Genomic DNA, 15,373 nt, shown 5'->3' on the forward strand with positions numbered 1-15,373 from the left:
GTTCCTGAAAGGCTCCAAGATGAAACCTGTGTCTCATCTGTGGAACAATAGCTACTGATAACATCACACACACATGTATCCAACATCCTTTACACAGGGATAGCACAATGGTGGCATAACTCAACATACAATGGAAGTTTAGAAGCATCATCACATCACTCTATTGTTAGCGTTTTACTCATGGTAAAAGCACAAAGTCCACAGATGTCCCGGGCATAATAAAGAAAATTTACCTCTAATGAAGTGTGCCAGTCTTTTACTGCGTCTCCTTGAGATGATCCACAGGTTAGTGTCTATTTACTTGTCCTTCCAGCAGTGGATGCCTGGATTTGTGAAAGCCCTGAGATTTCAGATCAGCCAACAGGAAGGCCACAGAGCTGGGAGGCTCTGAATCAGAAGTTGGGGGAAAATTGGCAGAGACGAGTGATCGGCTTCAACACCCTGGACCGGACTGGACTGGAGATGGGGCTGCCCGCTGAGATGCCAGCGCAAGTCTGTGTGGCAGTGGGCAGAAGCATGCGCTTGTGTGTGCAACTGTGTCAGTGTGTGAATACGTGAATGTGTTTGAGTGTGTCTCCCAGTGCCTGGTGTATGGGCACAATACCCTGCTGTTTTGCTGTGCCCTCCCTCCCAGCTCCTTGTCAACCTCTGTCCCAACCCTGCAGCCCCACACATCCATTCAACTCAGCAATCCCTTGTTTCTCTTCTTATTTCACTTTGACTCATTTGTTCACTTGTGGGAGCCTTTTCTTTTCTACAACCCTTTTCTTTCTTTCCAATCTGTTCATGGGTTTCACTGAAGTTCTCAAGTGTAAGGAGCCAGTCCTCATGCGCCCTCTTTGTCAATCTTCAATGCAGAAATATGGTTAATCGTGGATTGTTAAATTGATTTTTTAATTTATATATATACATTAACAACAATGAATAAATACTGAAAAGATAATTACAAGCATAGCAGTTCAGATGCTGCAAAAACTAGAAGAGATGATTAAGGGAGCCGCATTTTTGCCACCGTGCAAGCGACCAGGACTGAAGAACGGATGAATTCTGTCAGGGAATTTATCTGTAAAGGTGTAAATGTGGACTCCAGACTCTGCGCAGTAGAAGGACACACGTCCTTCTGTGTAATCCAAGAAGACACCCAGCTTCCTGGGTCGATTCTCAAGAGCCACGGTGGTGACTGGAGAGGTGTTGGCAATGTACTGGCCTCCAGCCTTCAGGCTTAATGTCCAGAAACCATTAGCGGGGCAGACGGTGAACTTGCCTTTCCTGTTTATGGACTGTCTCGCAACACCCAGGTTCCATTCAATCTTATTCCCAACTTCCACTTCCCAATAGCACCTCCCACTGCTGAAGCTGTCTTTGGCCAGCACATTGGCCACCCGGTCAAAGCGCTTGGGATGATCTGGTACCTCTTGAAGCTTGTCAGTGTGCCTCACCTGTTTTCTGTCATCTGAGACAGAGAGGAAAGGGTGGGCTGTCTTGGCACTTATGCTGACATCAACTAAGAAACAGGGAAGTGAAAAGTAAAGCAGGAGTCAAACTACATTGTCATCTTTCTTCTCTAAAGGAAATATATTAAAACGATTTTCCACAAAGAGATAGCCATACCTGTGTATTTCTCTATTCTTTTAAGTTCTGAGGAAGAGCAACAGGAAAGAGAGACATTACGTTGACTTAATTTACTGTAGATCATTGACTGAATACACAACAATACAGTTATATAACTCACCAGTTTTTGCGAGTCTGTTGGCCTCTATCTTTATTTTTTCCAGGATGTCTGACAATGCTCTTCTGGTGACCCCAACACAAGGGTCTGTTTCTATGGTAACCTTGGACCAGTCCTTCATCTCAGAGGGCTACAAAGTGGAAACAATATTCAGCATTGCAAGACAATAATGCCTCAGAATTATGATCATGTTGCCTGCGGTACATGAGGATGTTTACCATGACAATTTGCTTCGGGTCATCACTTTGATCAACAGGAACCTGAAGATCAGATTCATTGGTTTCCCTCCTCAGCTCCTGGATCTCCTGTTTGATCACTTTTACAAGTGTTTCTACCCTAGTCTCCTCTTCTTTCTGTTTCTCCTCTATGACGGCAACAACTGCCTTGTGACTCTTCTCCATAGCGCTTACAAGAGCAGAGAAGACCTTCTGACTCTCCCGCACCTCACGGAGGAAAGAGCTCTGATTGGGAATCATCATCATTTAGTGATGAATATATTTGGGAATTATAAAAATGCTTTTATCATGTTGTTTATTGAAAATTTCAGCTCACCTTTTGAAGCTCAAGAGAGTATTTCAGCCTTTCTATCTTCTGCAGCCTCTCCTGAATCATTTGCTCTACATCTATAACCTGTTCGCAAACAACACTGACATCAATAAGACACACAGATTTGATCAGCTGTGATTAAAAAAATACTGTCAAAGGCAAAATTACCATCTCTTCATCAGGTGGTTTCTGAGGTCGAGTCTTCTTGTAGTTGTCCGAGACATCCGCCAGAACGCGGTTGACACTGAGGTCGGGCCTGTCAGTAAACACTCTCCTACAGTCGGGGCAGTACCTGGACAGGTGGCGTGACCAGTACTGGCAGAGACAGGACAAACAGAAGCTGTGTCCACAAGGTGTAGTCACTGGGTTGGTGAAGATGTCTCTGCACAGAGAGCACAACAAGTGCTTCTCCGGGAGGATGCTGATGGTAGAGGCCATACTCTGAAAAAGATAAAAAAGTATAAACACAACTCTTCCCTGTTGTTAATTATCTAAAGCCACCTGTTGACGGAATTTGCACTTAAGGACTGTTGTTTGATGGTAAATAAGGTTTTCTTTCCCCTTTCCCCCAACAACTGATAATCATCATGAGTTATTCCATATAAAACATTTGATAAACAAAACAAATGAAGGCATATATTCAATTTTATACAGAGAAAACCTGAAATGGATTTCCATTCTGTTTATAAAGATAATGTTACAACAGCCACACAATCTGGAACACTTTCGAGCTGAAGTTCTATCCTCTTAGAAGAGAAAATTGAGACAATTGCAGCATTTTTCACATTTTCCTTTATTGCTAACAGATTATTTGAAATACACACATCATTTATCATAATCTAATTAATAATAAAATAGATAGAATTCATCAGATTAAGACAACTTCGATATTCAAAGGTCACAACTGCTCCCCTTGCTGGGTTCAGTCGAAACTGCTGTTGGGGACTTATGCACCACTGGCTTAAAAGTTGGTTTAGACACATATCTCAAATCAAATCATACCTTAGAGTTATCATATTACTGTTGTAGTAATGTTCCTTAAAATGACAAAAGTCTATTCTAAAAGCGACTTTGGTTCTTGCAGGAATAGATTTCTTGTTCCAACTTACTGTTAAAACCTATTGTCACATGATGTAAAATACACATTTTATATGAAAAGGTATTTTTGTTGATCAGTCCGGATTCAGTTTACTTGAATGTCCATTTCAGCCCAGTCGAACAGGAAAACATGACATATGCAAGCTTGTTCACATATCCAAATCAGAGTAGTGTCACAATAAAGGTGTTAAAACTATGGTAACATTGGTCAATGTCTGTTGTTTTGTATAAGGAACCACTCTGGCAATATGATGAGAACTTAAAACCATCATTTTTATAAATATATAAACCCAACCATCTATTCTTTTATGCCAAGTCTTCATGCCAACTGACAGCAAAACAAATCAGTTTTTTGGACAACATTGGGTTTGGACAGGTGTTGAATTTGGTGATCCTGAGTTATGTTATGCCACTGTCCAACACCACCTACCTTCTTATAAGCTTTTTTAAAGTAAAAACAGGATGACAATTTCACACATGAGATAGTTTTACATAATGCAAAAGATAAACGTGTTACAATTTAGGTATGCAATAATTTTGCATCCTTGAAAGTAAAGTGAGCCTTTTAAATCTTTATAGTAAACCAGCTACATTTTGCACTGTGGACAACGTTCGCAGTTTAACACTCTGGTGTTTGTCAAATTGCACCCTCTAGTAAATGAGTAAGTGTGCATATCCTGAAGGTGCAAACATTGCAAAAAATGAAATTACACAAGTTGCCAAAGTACGTCAAAACTGTACAAAAATGGATGCAAAGAGTACACTTTTGTATAAAGCTGATTAATATTAATGTAACAAAATGTTAACATGCTGTGTAATTTAATCACTGGTTATGAGTACGGATTTACTCAAAAATTTAGAAATCCTCTGCAGCTGTAAGAGGGAGTGAGGGAGACATCATGTTCTTCAGTGGAGTGGAATTGCTCTCGTTATTGAAACCAAACAAAATATGTTATTTCATTTCACTGAACTGAATCCTAGCACTCTGTTTTCCCCCACTGGGTGTTCATTGTCACTGTCACAGGCATTTGAATTATTTTCTTCTGATCAAGGTTAGATAGACTAACTGAGAATGAAAGCAGATAATTATGTTGTCGAACTGGTAGCTATCAAAGAGGTAGCTTCAACTCAACACGAAGCAGACGCTATTATGGATTTTTTATGAGACTTTCTTTACTTCTAATGTCCTCAGTTCACTTCTTCAGTTTTATCTCCATTGTACTCGCATATGAAACATATCGGGTTATGTAACATGCTCATAAATGACTCAGAGGACTGACAAAATCATAAAGTTTTATAACATTTCATTAAGTAAAACCTATCGTACTATTGAAAAATGTGTAATCTAAATGTTTGCTTACCTATTCCGGTTGATCTTTTCCACAAAGTTCTTCTTGTACTCACAGTTTCAGGAAATAATACAAAGAGACTACACCTGTTCACACTGAGCAGTTGCGCTCAGGTATGTGTGTTGTCTAGGAAAGGGGCAGTGCCTCGGATGATTTTTAATGCAGCTGAGACTCCACCCAGCGTGTTACCTGAGCCATACCTTAACTAACTCAGGGTTAGACACCAGGAAATGCTGGGCGTTGAAAAAGAGACAACTGGAATAACTTTTCATTAACAATTGTAAGCACCAAGGAAATTACATAATCAGACTAGCTTTTGCCATCAGAATTCCCCACAAGTATTTTGCCAAAGTGGTGGCATGTTACACTTATTTATAATACACTATAATATTGATATCACCCTGCAGAACAAACAAAACAGGGACTAGAGTCTGTTTCAGAAGAAACACAACACATTTACATTAAATTTGATCCCTGGAAAGCCAAAAGACGCTACACAACCTATAATCTTTAGTGTTTGAAGAAAGTTAAGTTTAAGGCTTTTTAGTTGTTGGGCATTGACACTTTAATGGCTCTCAAAACAACAGCTTAAAAGCATAAAAATCACCATCACACTGTTATAACTAAAGAAGGACTTTTGCATTAGTGGTAAAAAATCTGCAAGAACCAAGAAAAGAATACTATTTGTCCATTTTTCAAGCACTTAGGCTTACCATGATCTACATGACTTAGAGCCTACATGGAAAGCTAACAATATCTAATTTTGCATTCTGCCTAAGGATGTCATCTAATCACACTGTCATGTGCGAGGAGCTGCAAAGAAGCGATTTATGAAGATTGAATTAAAGTTGAGTCTGGCAAGAGGGGCCACTCTGTTCTCCATGTGCTTTATTGCCACCTGAGCAGTTCCTCCCGCAGATCCACCTACCGCCCCACCAATAACACCAAAAAGAACCATCCCTCCTGGCCCCTCTATAGATCCAAAAAGTGCCCCTATCACAGCCCCCACAACCAAACCTGTCCCCAGTCCTATGGCCAGAGAAGTTCTAAGCCAGCCATTGTCGAGCTCTGCTTTGGCTCGGATCTCTGTGCTAACATTTTCAATATAGGTGTCCTTCTGGAAACACAGTTCTTCTGCCACATAATGCTTCTCCAATTCATCCCATGTCCTTTCTATCTCTTCCGTCCTCTGCCTCCTCAGCCTCTTTTCCTCCCTCTTAACGCAGCCCTCTGCCTTCCGGAAAGTTTTGCTGGAGAAGTGACACCCCCCCAACGAAGCCAGCATCAACTCGATCTTCCGCAGCAGCTCTCTCTCATGGCTTCGATCTCTCCAGTTCTTGCTGAAGAGGTGAAAGTGTCCACCGTACTTCTCGATCAGTTCTCTCAGGTGCCAGTCAGTGTTCTTCACCCTGTTTTCCAAGACAGATCTGTCCAGGTGTCCTTCGTAAGCCAGGAGAACCATGCAGTGTGTTAAACAGTTTCTTCCAAAGCGCCCCTTCAATAGTCTGACTGTTTTCGTATCATCTGGGGAGATTTTCTCCATGTCAAAAGCAACAAGAAAGGCATGAGGACCAGGTACACATAAGCACTTGGATCTCCTCAGCTCCATCTTCCTCTTTACATGAGATATATCCTTTTCATAGACGTTCGGTCCATTCACAACAACCACTCGTCTACCAGCCAGCTCTCCCATCTTCTTCATGCTGGCGGAAATCCTGTTGACATCCTTGGAGAACTCCTCCCTTCCTAGTATGGCATTGGTAAGTTGGAACTGAGAGGGTCCTCTGCTGCCGACCACTATCAGCCTCAGTTCCTTTGTAGATCCTGCAGGAACATTCAGCAAACATGCGTGAACACACAGTAGCTTATCCTTTTTATACCCACATTTTAAAGTAGACTTTCCACTTAATATGTGGCTTTTCAGTTCATGCATTTAAGTTGAACAAGAAAAGAAATGAGTCACTTTGAATTAAAGCCACCATCTTTAAGTAATATTCAGCTTGACCCTCTAAGAAATAATACCAATTAGTGCTTTGTTTTTGCAGTATCAAATCAGGGAGCTTACCCTTTTTCCTCTTATCCATTTGACACAGATTCACTCTCTTGTGGCTGAACAGGACTTACTTGACTCTCTTGTTTATATAAAGTAAAAAACATATATCCGTGTCCTTTTCCCCTCTCTGTGTCTCTGTCTGTCTGCTGATAAAGCAATTTGGTTCTCAGATTTTATATCAACTGGAAAATGGCCTCAGGTCAGAAGCCAGCAGTAGGCACATCCTCATTTATTGACATCTCCAGAAAAATGATTTGATTTAATTACTGAATAAATGACTCTGCATTGTATCTAATTATACAAATCATATGGTGAAAGTTCTAAGTGAACGTTTAGGTGAAGGTTTAAAGCTTTTTTAAGGTATCCATTGCTGTGGATGTTAACTGGTCCTTTTGTTCTCTTGCATGCAAATCATACAAGCAATTCGTTCATCGAAATTCAACCAAAACACTAAATCAGTGCTGATCAGAGGTTTTCACTTCAAGACAGGACTAGAGACTCAGTTGTTTATCCACCAAAGCACATCTGAGTTAAGAAAATACTCTCCCCACATCACTTTGTATAAATGTATTTATTTGCTTGTTCTCTGTTGAGATAGATACTGATTTTAAACTTACTCTGCGAGGTTATGTCACTGTGCCACTGTTTGTTCCACGGTTCAGGGAAATCAATAGCTCATTAAAGTAGTTTGATCCTGTGTGAGTGGAGCAAACGTCACTTCTAAATGTAGGCTGGTTTCATCGTCAATGTAACAACAAATATTGGAATCTGCAAAGACCTGCTGATAAGTCAATTTATTTCACTCAGCAAAGGCTATCACACATGTATTGTGTGCAGATCTCTTTGTTAGGTCTTGACCAACATAACATTTAATATGATTTCAACAAATTAATATTTTGTGTGTGTTTTTAACATTTATCTGACATCTGTAAACTAAACTAAAAAGTGGTGATGATAAAAAGCTAATTTCATTATGTAATACATTAAAATGAGTTACAATAAGGTGCAAAACCGGTGAATCATTGACTAATTATCTGGCTAAACTTTCATATTTGTCACTCATTAACCTGAACTTCTGCCCCCTTTTAAAATTAGTGAAGTTATATAATCTTTGCTCTGCATTTTATGGGTTTTGTTATTCATATATTTACTGCCTTATGTATATTGATTACATATATTCAATTGTGCTATTAACCATGAGATGTTTATATAGTTGAAAATACACTATACAAACACTACGGAAAGGGGGTTATTCGTCGAAACAAATCAACCTAAATACTCACCAACCTTTACACTGCTCCACAGTCATTATATAATATGTAATATATCTGGCATTGCAGTTAAAACAGCGTAAACATTTTAGTCAACCGCCCGGAGTAGCTGTTTTTAATCGGAAAATGGTTGTTCTGGTTAAATGGCGCCCCCGTGTGGGCACACTGTGAAACATGCAAAAGGAAAAACACAGACGTATTTCCTGTTTAGAGGGACGTCATAGATACCGGAAACAGTGGACGAACCGACCTCACGTCAATTTATAGTTACGTAGTTGTCATAGAGACCGACACAGGTTCTGCGTCTATACTTGAGTCAGATTCTGCAGCCCCTGCGTTCGCGTGAGGAACACTCACGCGTTCAGAGACAAACTGCCTCCAGGATGATAAAACGCACGTTTCGCGCGGCCAGTCGTGTCCTCTCTCCCGGTCTGCGCCACTACTGTGGTGGAGAAGTGACTGAAGACGTGTCTGAGTGGGCAGCCTCCCCACATCTCACTAAGCAGGCGTCTTTATATGTGCACGTGAGCTCGCTGTGGTCAACCTACCTTTCAAACATTCAAGCAGAGATTATGACACATATTTTGCTGCATATTATTCGAGTACTTTTCAGTGCAGGTAAACAGTCTTGCTTCAATGACATCTTCATCCTTTCCCTTCCAGTGGCCTTACTGTCTCAGAAGATGTTCCTACTGCAATTTTAACAAGTATATACCCAAAGAGAACAATGACCACATCATGACTGAGTGCCTTCAGAGGGAAACTGAGACAATGCTGCAGCTCAGTCAGGTGTCACGGTATGGTGACTTGCTTGTCCTTCCACATTAAATCAAACAGCATAATGATGCCTTCATCATCCTTCTGCTTTGAATTGCAGCGTCAGCTCAGTGTTTTTTGGTGGCGGGACTCCAAGTCTGGCTCACCCCTCAACCATCGCTGCCGTCCTCGAAACTGTTTCAAAGCTGGCGAGTCTCTCAGATGAGGCCGAAGTCACGCTGGAGGTCAACCCCACCCCGATGGGAATGTCAAGGTTAGAGGACTACCTCAGTGCTGGGGTGAACCGTTTCTCCATTGGGGTGCAGGTAAGTACAATCTATTACCGATGCAGGAAAAAAAAAAAGGTGTCATCTCAACTTTTTCTCTAACATTTACAATCTTTCAGTCCTTGCAGGACGAGGACTTGAAAAGTCTGGGAAGAGACCACAGTTCCCGCGAGGCTTTACAGACTATCGAAGAGGCCAGGAGACTGTGCCCCGGTAGGGTGTCTGTGGATGTCATGTTCGGACGGCCCAAACAGACAGCTGAATCCTGGGTGCATGAGTTGTCTGAGCTGCTGAGGGTGTGTGATGACCACGTGTCTCTGTATCAGCTGACCCTTGAGAGAGGCACGCAACTATTCAAACAGGTGCAGTGCGAACAAGTGACCCTGCCCGATGAAGAAGTGACAGCAGAGATGTACCAGTGTGCCAGGGAGACTCTCCACCAGCATGGCTTTATGCAGTATGAGGTGTCTAATTTCGCAAGACATGTAAGTCTGTAATTATTTCGATTTTATGCCAGCGGGATGTATTTACTGAACCAGATGTCAGTTCACAGTTTAAAAGTTAGTAATCGGGTCGGTATGGAGCAGAACTCCTGCCTGCACCTGGTGAACCATCACTATTGACACTACATGTAGCTGCATATTCTGCTGTTCTGCACACATTGCACGACTCTGAGGGCCAGATGTATAAAAGTGTGTGTAGCTTCATGACTAAAACTTTGTGTACTTAGGCAGAAATGTGCACACGCATTGTTTTCGCCTGATTTGTAAAGTTGAATATATGCGTGGCTCTCTCAGTCTCCGTTAAACCACGCTCCACGTGCCCAGACTTGATTTCCAATCCCATTCTGAGCCGTGAAAGGAAGAAGAAGCTCTCCTGGTGTCTTATTTGCATATAACAATACCAATCGCATCACTAGAAACACCTGATGGTGAAAGCAACAGCAAACAAGTCAGGTAGAGGTGCATAATAACCCTTTACACACACTTACTAAGTGCCTCGAACAAATACATTTTTGGAATGCTTCATAAATCCCTTCAGTAAAACACAAATCAGAAGCCATTGCCATTAGAGCCAAGAAAGAACAGTTAAAGACTTAAGCCCGTATTCAGTCTGCAATGTTAAAAACTACAAAGCAAGCCTGAAATCTGGGTATTATCATGGACTCACACCTGGACTGGTCTAAATCTCTGTCTATCGGAATATTTGTATTAAGATACTGCTGTCGGGTGGTTAAAGGCAGATAATGCCTCTGTGCTGTGAGGCAAGTTTCAGGAAATGTTTCTTGTCTGCTGCATGCATGTTGCCAAAATCACATGCTGATGAGAAAGGAAAGGGGAACAGCAAACATGTGTGCAGCAGTTGGCATCTGTATTAGAAATTGAGAAATTGCTGCCTAAGAAATTGAGAATTTGAATTCTATAATCCAATTTTTTTGTTGTGATATCTACATCAACACTCCATCAGTGTTATAGATTCTCTCCGAACTGGCTTCCTGTTGTCTCATTAACGCATCTGAGTGGAGCGCTTCTGCAGCACGATAACGCTCCTCTGTGTGTTGTGTAGAATTCAGTGAGTCGTCACAACTTGGGCTACTGGAAAGGAGAACAGTACATCGGTGTTGGCCCAGGTAAAATAGTCTAGATCAAAAGGGGTAAACTGTGCTGTTTCTGCTATTTCTTTAATCCATTTTTAACTGTAATAGGTGCGCACGGGCGGTTTGTTCCTCTGGGGGAGGGAGGTGTTGTACGTGAGGCTCGAACCCAGACTCTGGAGCCTGACGTGTGGATTCGTGAAGTCCAACAGAGGGGACATGGGACGCGGAGGCGCATACAACTGAGCCATCTTGAACTGTGAGCTGTTGCACTTATGGGCAGTGGTGTTGTGTCTTGTAATGAATATTTTTGGTCGTCACACAAGAAGACAGCTGCAGTTTCTAGAGATTCTCTACTCGTGTGAAATGTGAAAGTAAAGTTTTTCAAGGTTTCTGTGCATGTGCTTGCTCCCTTGAACATTTTGTCCTTGTGAAACGCTATTATCAGACTTGCAGACTTGTCCTTGTTACTGTCGAGTCAATATGACGCTCAATTCTGAGGGCTTTTTGTTTGGTAGATTGGAGGAGGTGTTGGCAATGGGAATGAGGATGACAAAGGGCATTAATCACGAGGTGAAGACATCAATAATAAACCTTCTGTGCAAACTTAACTGAAGATGATGTTCAGTGTTCAAGGATTTCTGTGATATAAGATAAAGTTTGTCTTCATTTTCTGATATTTTACAGCACTGGGAGTTATTTAGCCCTCAGCTGGGCCTCCGTGAAATCTTTGGTTCATCCATGGATGTCAAAGAGTTGCTGCAGAACAAACAACTGATTCTTGATGACAGGTGATTTATACCTATCGTTTCATCTTCTTGGGTTGTTCTGCATACTAGCAAAAAACACATTTTATTCATATGGAGGGCTAGAACTAACAGTTGATTTAAGGCATATAAATAAGGTATTTTTCATTTCATTCATTCATTAACAGCAACAGATGTCAAAGACAACCATCTGATCTTCACAATGAAGCGGTTGGAGCTGGGAAGTTCTCTACTCTTGTCTCGGCGTCTCCTGACAGCTTTTTGTCTTTTCTTTGTCAGGGGTCTGCGTTGTTCCTGGACTGGTCTGGCCTTACTGGACAGCATCCTTCCAATACTGCTGTTGGAGCTGGAAAGGCACATTTCTCCACTCGAGAATCTTTCTCTGTCGGCTGACGGAAAAACAAAGAAGATGTCCGACCCTCGATGACAGTCATGAGAATGATCAGATAACTTCATAGAGAGCTTGTTGGTGGATTTTAGTTGTTGCTGACAAGCACGGAGAAGAAAAGGTAAAGACAAATGGTATCTATTTGTGAGCAGGTATTTCTGTAAACAAGTCAGCTTTATTCAGGAGATGTCTCCTGTGAGTTAGTACTACGCTATTATTGCAGTGCCTTTTGCAGCTACTGCTGCTCTCAACTAATTTAATCCTTCCCCTTCATTGGTTTATGACTTTTATCTGTCTAATCAACTCAAATGACCTCAGCCCTGTAAGTCACAGTCTCTACCCATTTATTGTATCTTCCTTGTGTTGTTGTTCGCACTGGTTAAATGAGACCTGGAATATTAGATGTTAATATCCTTTTAAAAGCTTCCAGGTGCCTGTCACTTAATTAATTCTGTCAGGGAAAATTTGCTCATTAAGTCATTTTACAGTTGTCTCGGCCTCATTATTATTCTCCCAGCACACAGGAAATTGAATTGATATGGAAACCTGTTCACAATGTGTCTACTGAAAATACATGTGATATTTGCTGCTTTTATAAATAAACCTGAGGACCAAATGAATGTAACGTCACACATCTGTATTATCATAATACTTAAATAAATCAGCTTTTACAAAGAAAAACCATGTGAACAATTTCATTCTCAGGCTTTGATGATATATCCACATATTATTTTATATTATTGATGGTATACCCTCTGATGAATATCAATGTCCTGGCCTGCACTGACTGGAGCCTCTATTCTTACAAATAGAATATTTAACCTCCTTTAAATAGGCTCTCTTGGAAATTAAATTAGTTTTGCAAGTCTTCGTAATCATTTCCCTGGAGTTATACATATGTGTGTAATATTGTGCTTACTGCAAACAAAATTATTTTGTTTGAGTTATCTGTAATTGGGTTGGGATTAAGTTAAGACCAGGGAGAATTAAGTATATTTAATGAACGAGTCATCAATGAATATCTAATTTTGTTTAAACGCTGAAGGATATGAATCATTGCTCGCAGGGTAAATAATCTATGACGTGTTTTTTCCTCTCTCCATGGAGAAGAAGAAAAACATGATGCAACAGCACCATTCGTTGTCACCTGCTGTAAAATGTGTGGGACCCACAAATTGGCATAGGTGGAACTAAGTACAAATGTTGCTAACGTGTGAGACAGCAGAGTCTAATCTAATAAACGGTGGGCTCTCTCCATGGTGCTGATTTCATCATAGCTCTTTCTCACGTTCCTCCTCTTCATCTTAAATACATTGTACTCCAACGCTTTGTTTCCTGAAAACACTGTGCCAAGGTGATTCAGAAGTGCGTATAACACCGGGGCTGATCAACAGGCATTGTATAAGAGGTTCTGTGAGGCATAAGGACCTTGTAACACCATCCTCATTGTTGTGGGCGCTCTCATCTCTCCCCTCAAACACTTGGACGACGTTTAAGGTCGGTGTTTGAATGATCTCCTCTCGCAGCTGAGCCCCCTCCCACACACCTCTGCTCAGGTTGTACATCACTGCTTCAAAACAATTGATTGCTTACGTTTATGTGCTTAATATAACTATATCTGTTTCCATCTATCAGTCACTTAAACCGGTTATGAAGCAAATTGAGTCATCATTGAAACACTAATGAGCAAACATGGCAATCAAAACCTCAACTTTTATTAAAGGGTGAAATATACAGTTACATAGAAAAACATGATAATAAGAATGCACTGGTCCAGCCAGGTGCTACAGAGTATAACTCCTGACATATAAGACATTGCAGCATACTACTACAATTTGTTTGTCGAGAAGTCTCACAATTCATTGAATCTGACACTTCTCGGGTTTCTTGTGTTTGGTGCTTGATCCAAGCACCAGCCGCAGGTCGCTGGTGAAGTTTGGGCGGCGCGCAAGAGGGTCCACGGCTGCACAGGGCTCACCGAGTCCCCGCGAAAATCTCCCCCACCTGCCTCGCTTGCCGATGCACATTGATTGGTAGGTGAGGATAGGTACAATCTGATGCTGCGATGGGCTCGTCTCCGCAGGCAACCCGCCGAGAACGGCCAGAGCTCTGAACACACCCTCCAGTCCGGAGCCGTTTTTGGCGGACGTTTCAAAGAATGGGACATCCTCACCGAGGATTTGTCCCACCTCTGACCGTTTGACGGCTCTTTGTGCCTCCAGGTCCGCTTTGTTGCCGCATGCCACGACTGACACTCTCGCTGAAGGGTTGGATTTTTTCAACTTTGCTTTCGCAACTTTGATTTCATTGAGCAGCTCTCGGGCTTCATCCAAAGAGCCTCTGTCATCCAAACTAAAGACGAGCAGAAAAATGTCACCTGTTGAAGAAGAGAGATGCACTTAGATGATAGATAAAGGGAAATTCAAGGACATTATCACTCCACTTACAAACGTGTGACTTCACTGTTAATAATTCCTTCTAGAACAATTCACCCTATTGTGCTCCCAAAATACGAAAAAATAACAGTAAAGTAACAAAAATGAAAATTCTGATATTTAAAAAAATAAATAAATAATTCTCTCGTCAAATTGTATTTCTAAGCACCCTATCTTCTCTTAATGACATGTAAGGAAATATTTCTCACCTGTCAGAATGGACAGTCTCCGTTTGGCAGGGAAGTCCCTCTCACTTGCAGCATCCAGGAGATCAACCTGGTATGCCTCCCCTTCTATGTGGAACAGCTTGCGGTAGAAGTCCTCCACTGTGGGCTCGTAATTCTCTTCAAATTCCTCACCCAAGAACCGCCGGAGGATGTTGGTTTTACCGGATTTGGGCGCCCCAAGCACAACTATTCTGCGACAGTTTGTGGGTTTGGTCTGACCCAACTTCGGCAGATCTGCAGATCTTTTACGGAGTCGATCGGTCGACACGTGCCGATTGCCAGAACTTGACGATCTACGCGCAACCACTCTCTTATCCTGTGGTCTCCAGCACCCTTTAACAGTTTTGATGAAACCCATGCCTGTTTTCGATATGTTTGGGACTTGCTGGAATATAGGCAGAGCTGGGGGCGCAGTGCGTGTTTGGTGATGCCCGGTGAAAGAGTGGAACAGTTCGAGGATGCCATCAACGGGAAGGTAAAACTTCTCAGTTGTGTTCATCTCTGAAACCGAAACGTCTCTAATCACCGAGAGGCTATCAAAAACGAACCAACAGTCGCTCCCTCACGAGTCCATCGACAAAGAGCGGAGTGTCATCTCTTATACACCCTCTCTGAGGTGTCTCTGCGTCATCAGTCTGTCAGAAACTATTCCTTTTATAGAAGAACAAAGCCCCCCCGTCCCCTATTCCCCATGAAAAAATAACCATTTTTCTCATGACATTTTTTTTGATGTTGAGTTTCGAGTCAAATGAGTTTAAAATGATCCAAACCAAACTTATTTATTCTCTTGGAACAGTTTGTTCTAACACAAACACTCATAAATAGAGAACACTCTGATCAAACCTGTCATTAAATGTAGGCTACTTTTCTATT

At 41.6% G+C, this 15,373-nt stretch overlaps 3 protein-coding genes across 3 annotated transcripts; 1 reads left to right on the forward strand and 2 right to left on the reverse strand.

Moving 5' to 3' along the window:
* Positions 1 to 959: 959 nt before the first annotated feature.
* On the reverse strand, positions 960 to 4,847 carry btr02 (bloodthirsty-related gene family, member 2). Its single transcript, XM_075453509.1, has 7 exons — positions 4,735 to 4,847; positions 2,444 to 2,716; positions 2,282 to 2,359; positions 1,948 to 2,190; positions 1,733 to 1,859; positions 1,612 to 1,638; positions 960 to 1,504 (listed from the first exon to the last, which is right to left on the reverse strand). Exons 2-7 carry the CDS (start codon positions 2,711 to 2,713, stop codon positions 960 to 962), a joined length of 1,290 nt encoding a protein of 429 aa, XP_075309624.1. The 5' UTR covers positions 2,714 to 2,716; positions 4,735 to 4,847.
* A 3,425-nt stretch (positions 4,848 to 8,272) lies between these two features.
* Positions 8,273 to 12,509, forward strand: rsad1 (radical S-adenosyl methionine domain containing 1). Its single transcript, XM_075453744.1, has 9 exons — positions 8,273 to 8,570; positions 8,710 to 8,843; positions 8,924 to 9,128; positions 9,209 to 9,574; positions 10,656 to 10,719; positions 10,795 to 10,942; positions 11,202 to 11,256; positions 11,371 to 11,474; positions 11,730 to 12,509. Exons 1-9 carry the CDS (start codon positions 8,430 to 8,432, stop codon positions 11,875 to 11,877), a joined length of 1,365 nt encoding a protein of 454 aa, XP_075309859.1. The 5' UTR covers positions 8,273 to 8,429; the 3' UTR covers positions 11,878 to 12,509.
* A 1,022-nt stretch (positions 12,510 to 13,531) lies between these two features.
* On the reverse strand, positions 13,532 to 15,056 carry rasd2a (RASD family member 2a). Its single transcript, XM_075454155.1, has 2 exons — positions 14,483 to 15,056; positions 13,532 to 14,215 (listed from the first exon to the last, which is right to left on the reverse strand). The coding sequence occupies exons 1-2, from the start codon at positions 14,997 to 14,999 to the stop codon at positions 13,698 to 13,700; spliced, it is 1,035 nt and encodes a 344-aa protein (XP_075310270.1). The 5' UTR covers positions 15,000 to 15,056; the 3' UTR covers positions 13,532 to 13,697.
* Positions 15,057 to 15,373: the final 317 nt, after the last annotated feature.

The sequence above is a fragment of the Odontesthes bonariensis genome, chromosome 21 (assembly GCF_027942865.1).
Source record: "Odontesthes bonariensis isolate fOdoBon6 chromosome 21, fOdoBon6.hap1, whole genome shotgun sequence".
Taxonomy (NCBI): Eukaryota; Metazoa; Chordata; class Actinopteri; order Atheriniformes; family Atherinopsidae; genus Odontesthes; species Odontesthes bonariensis.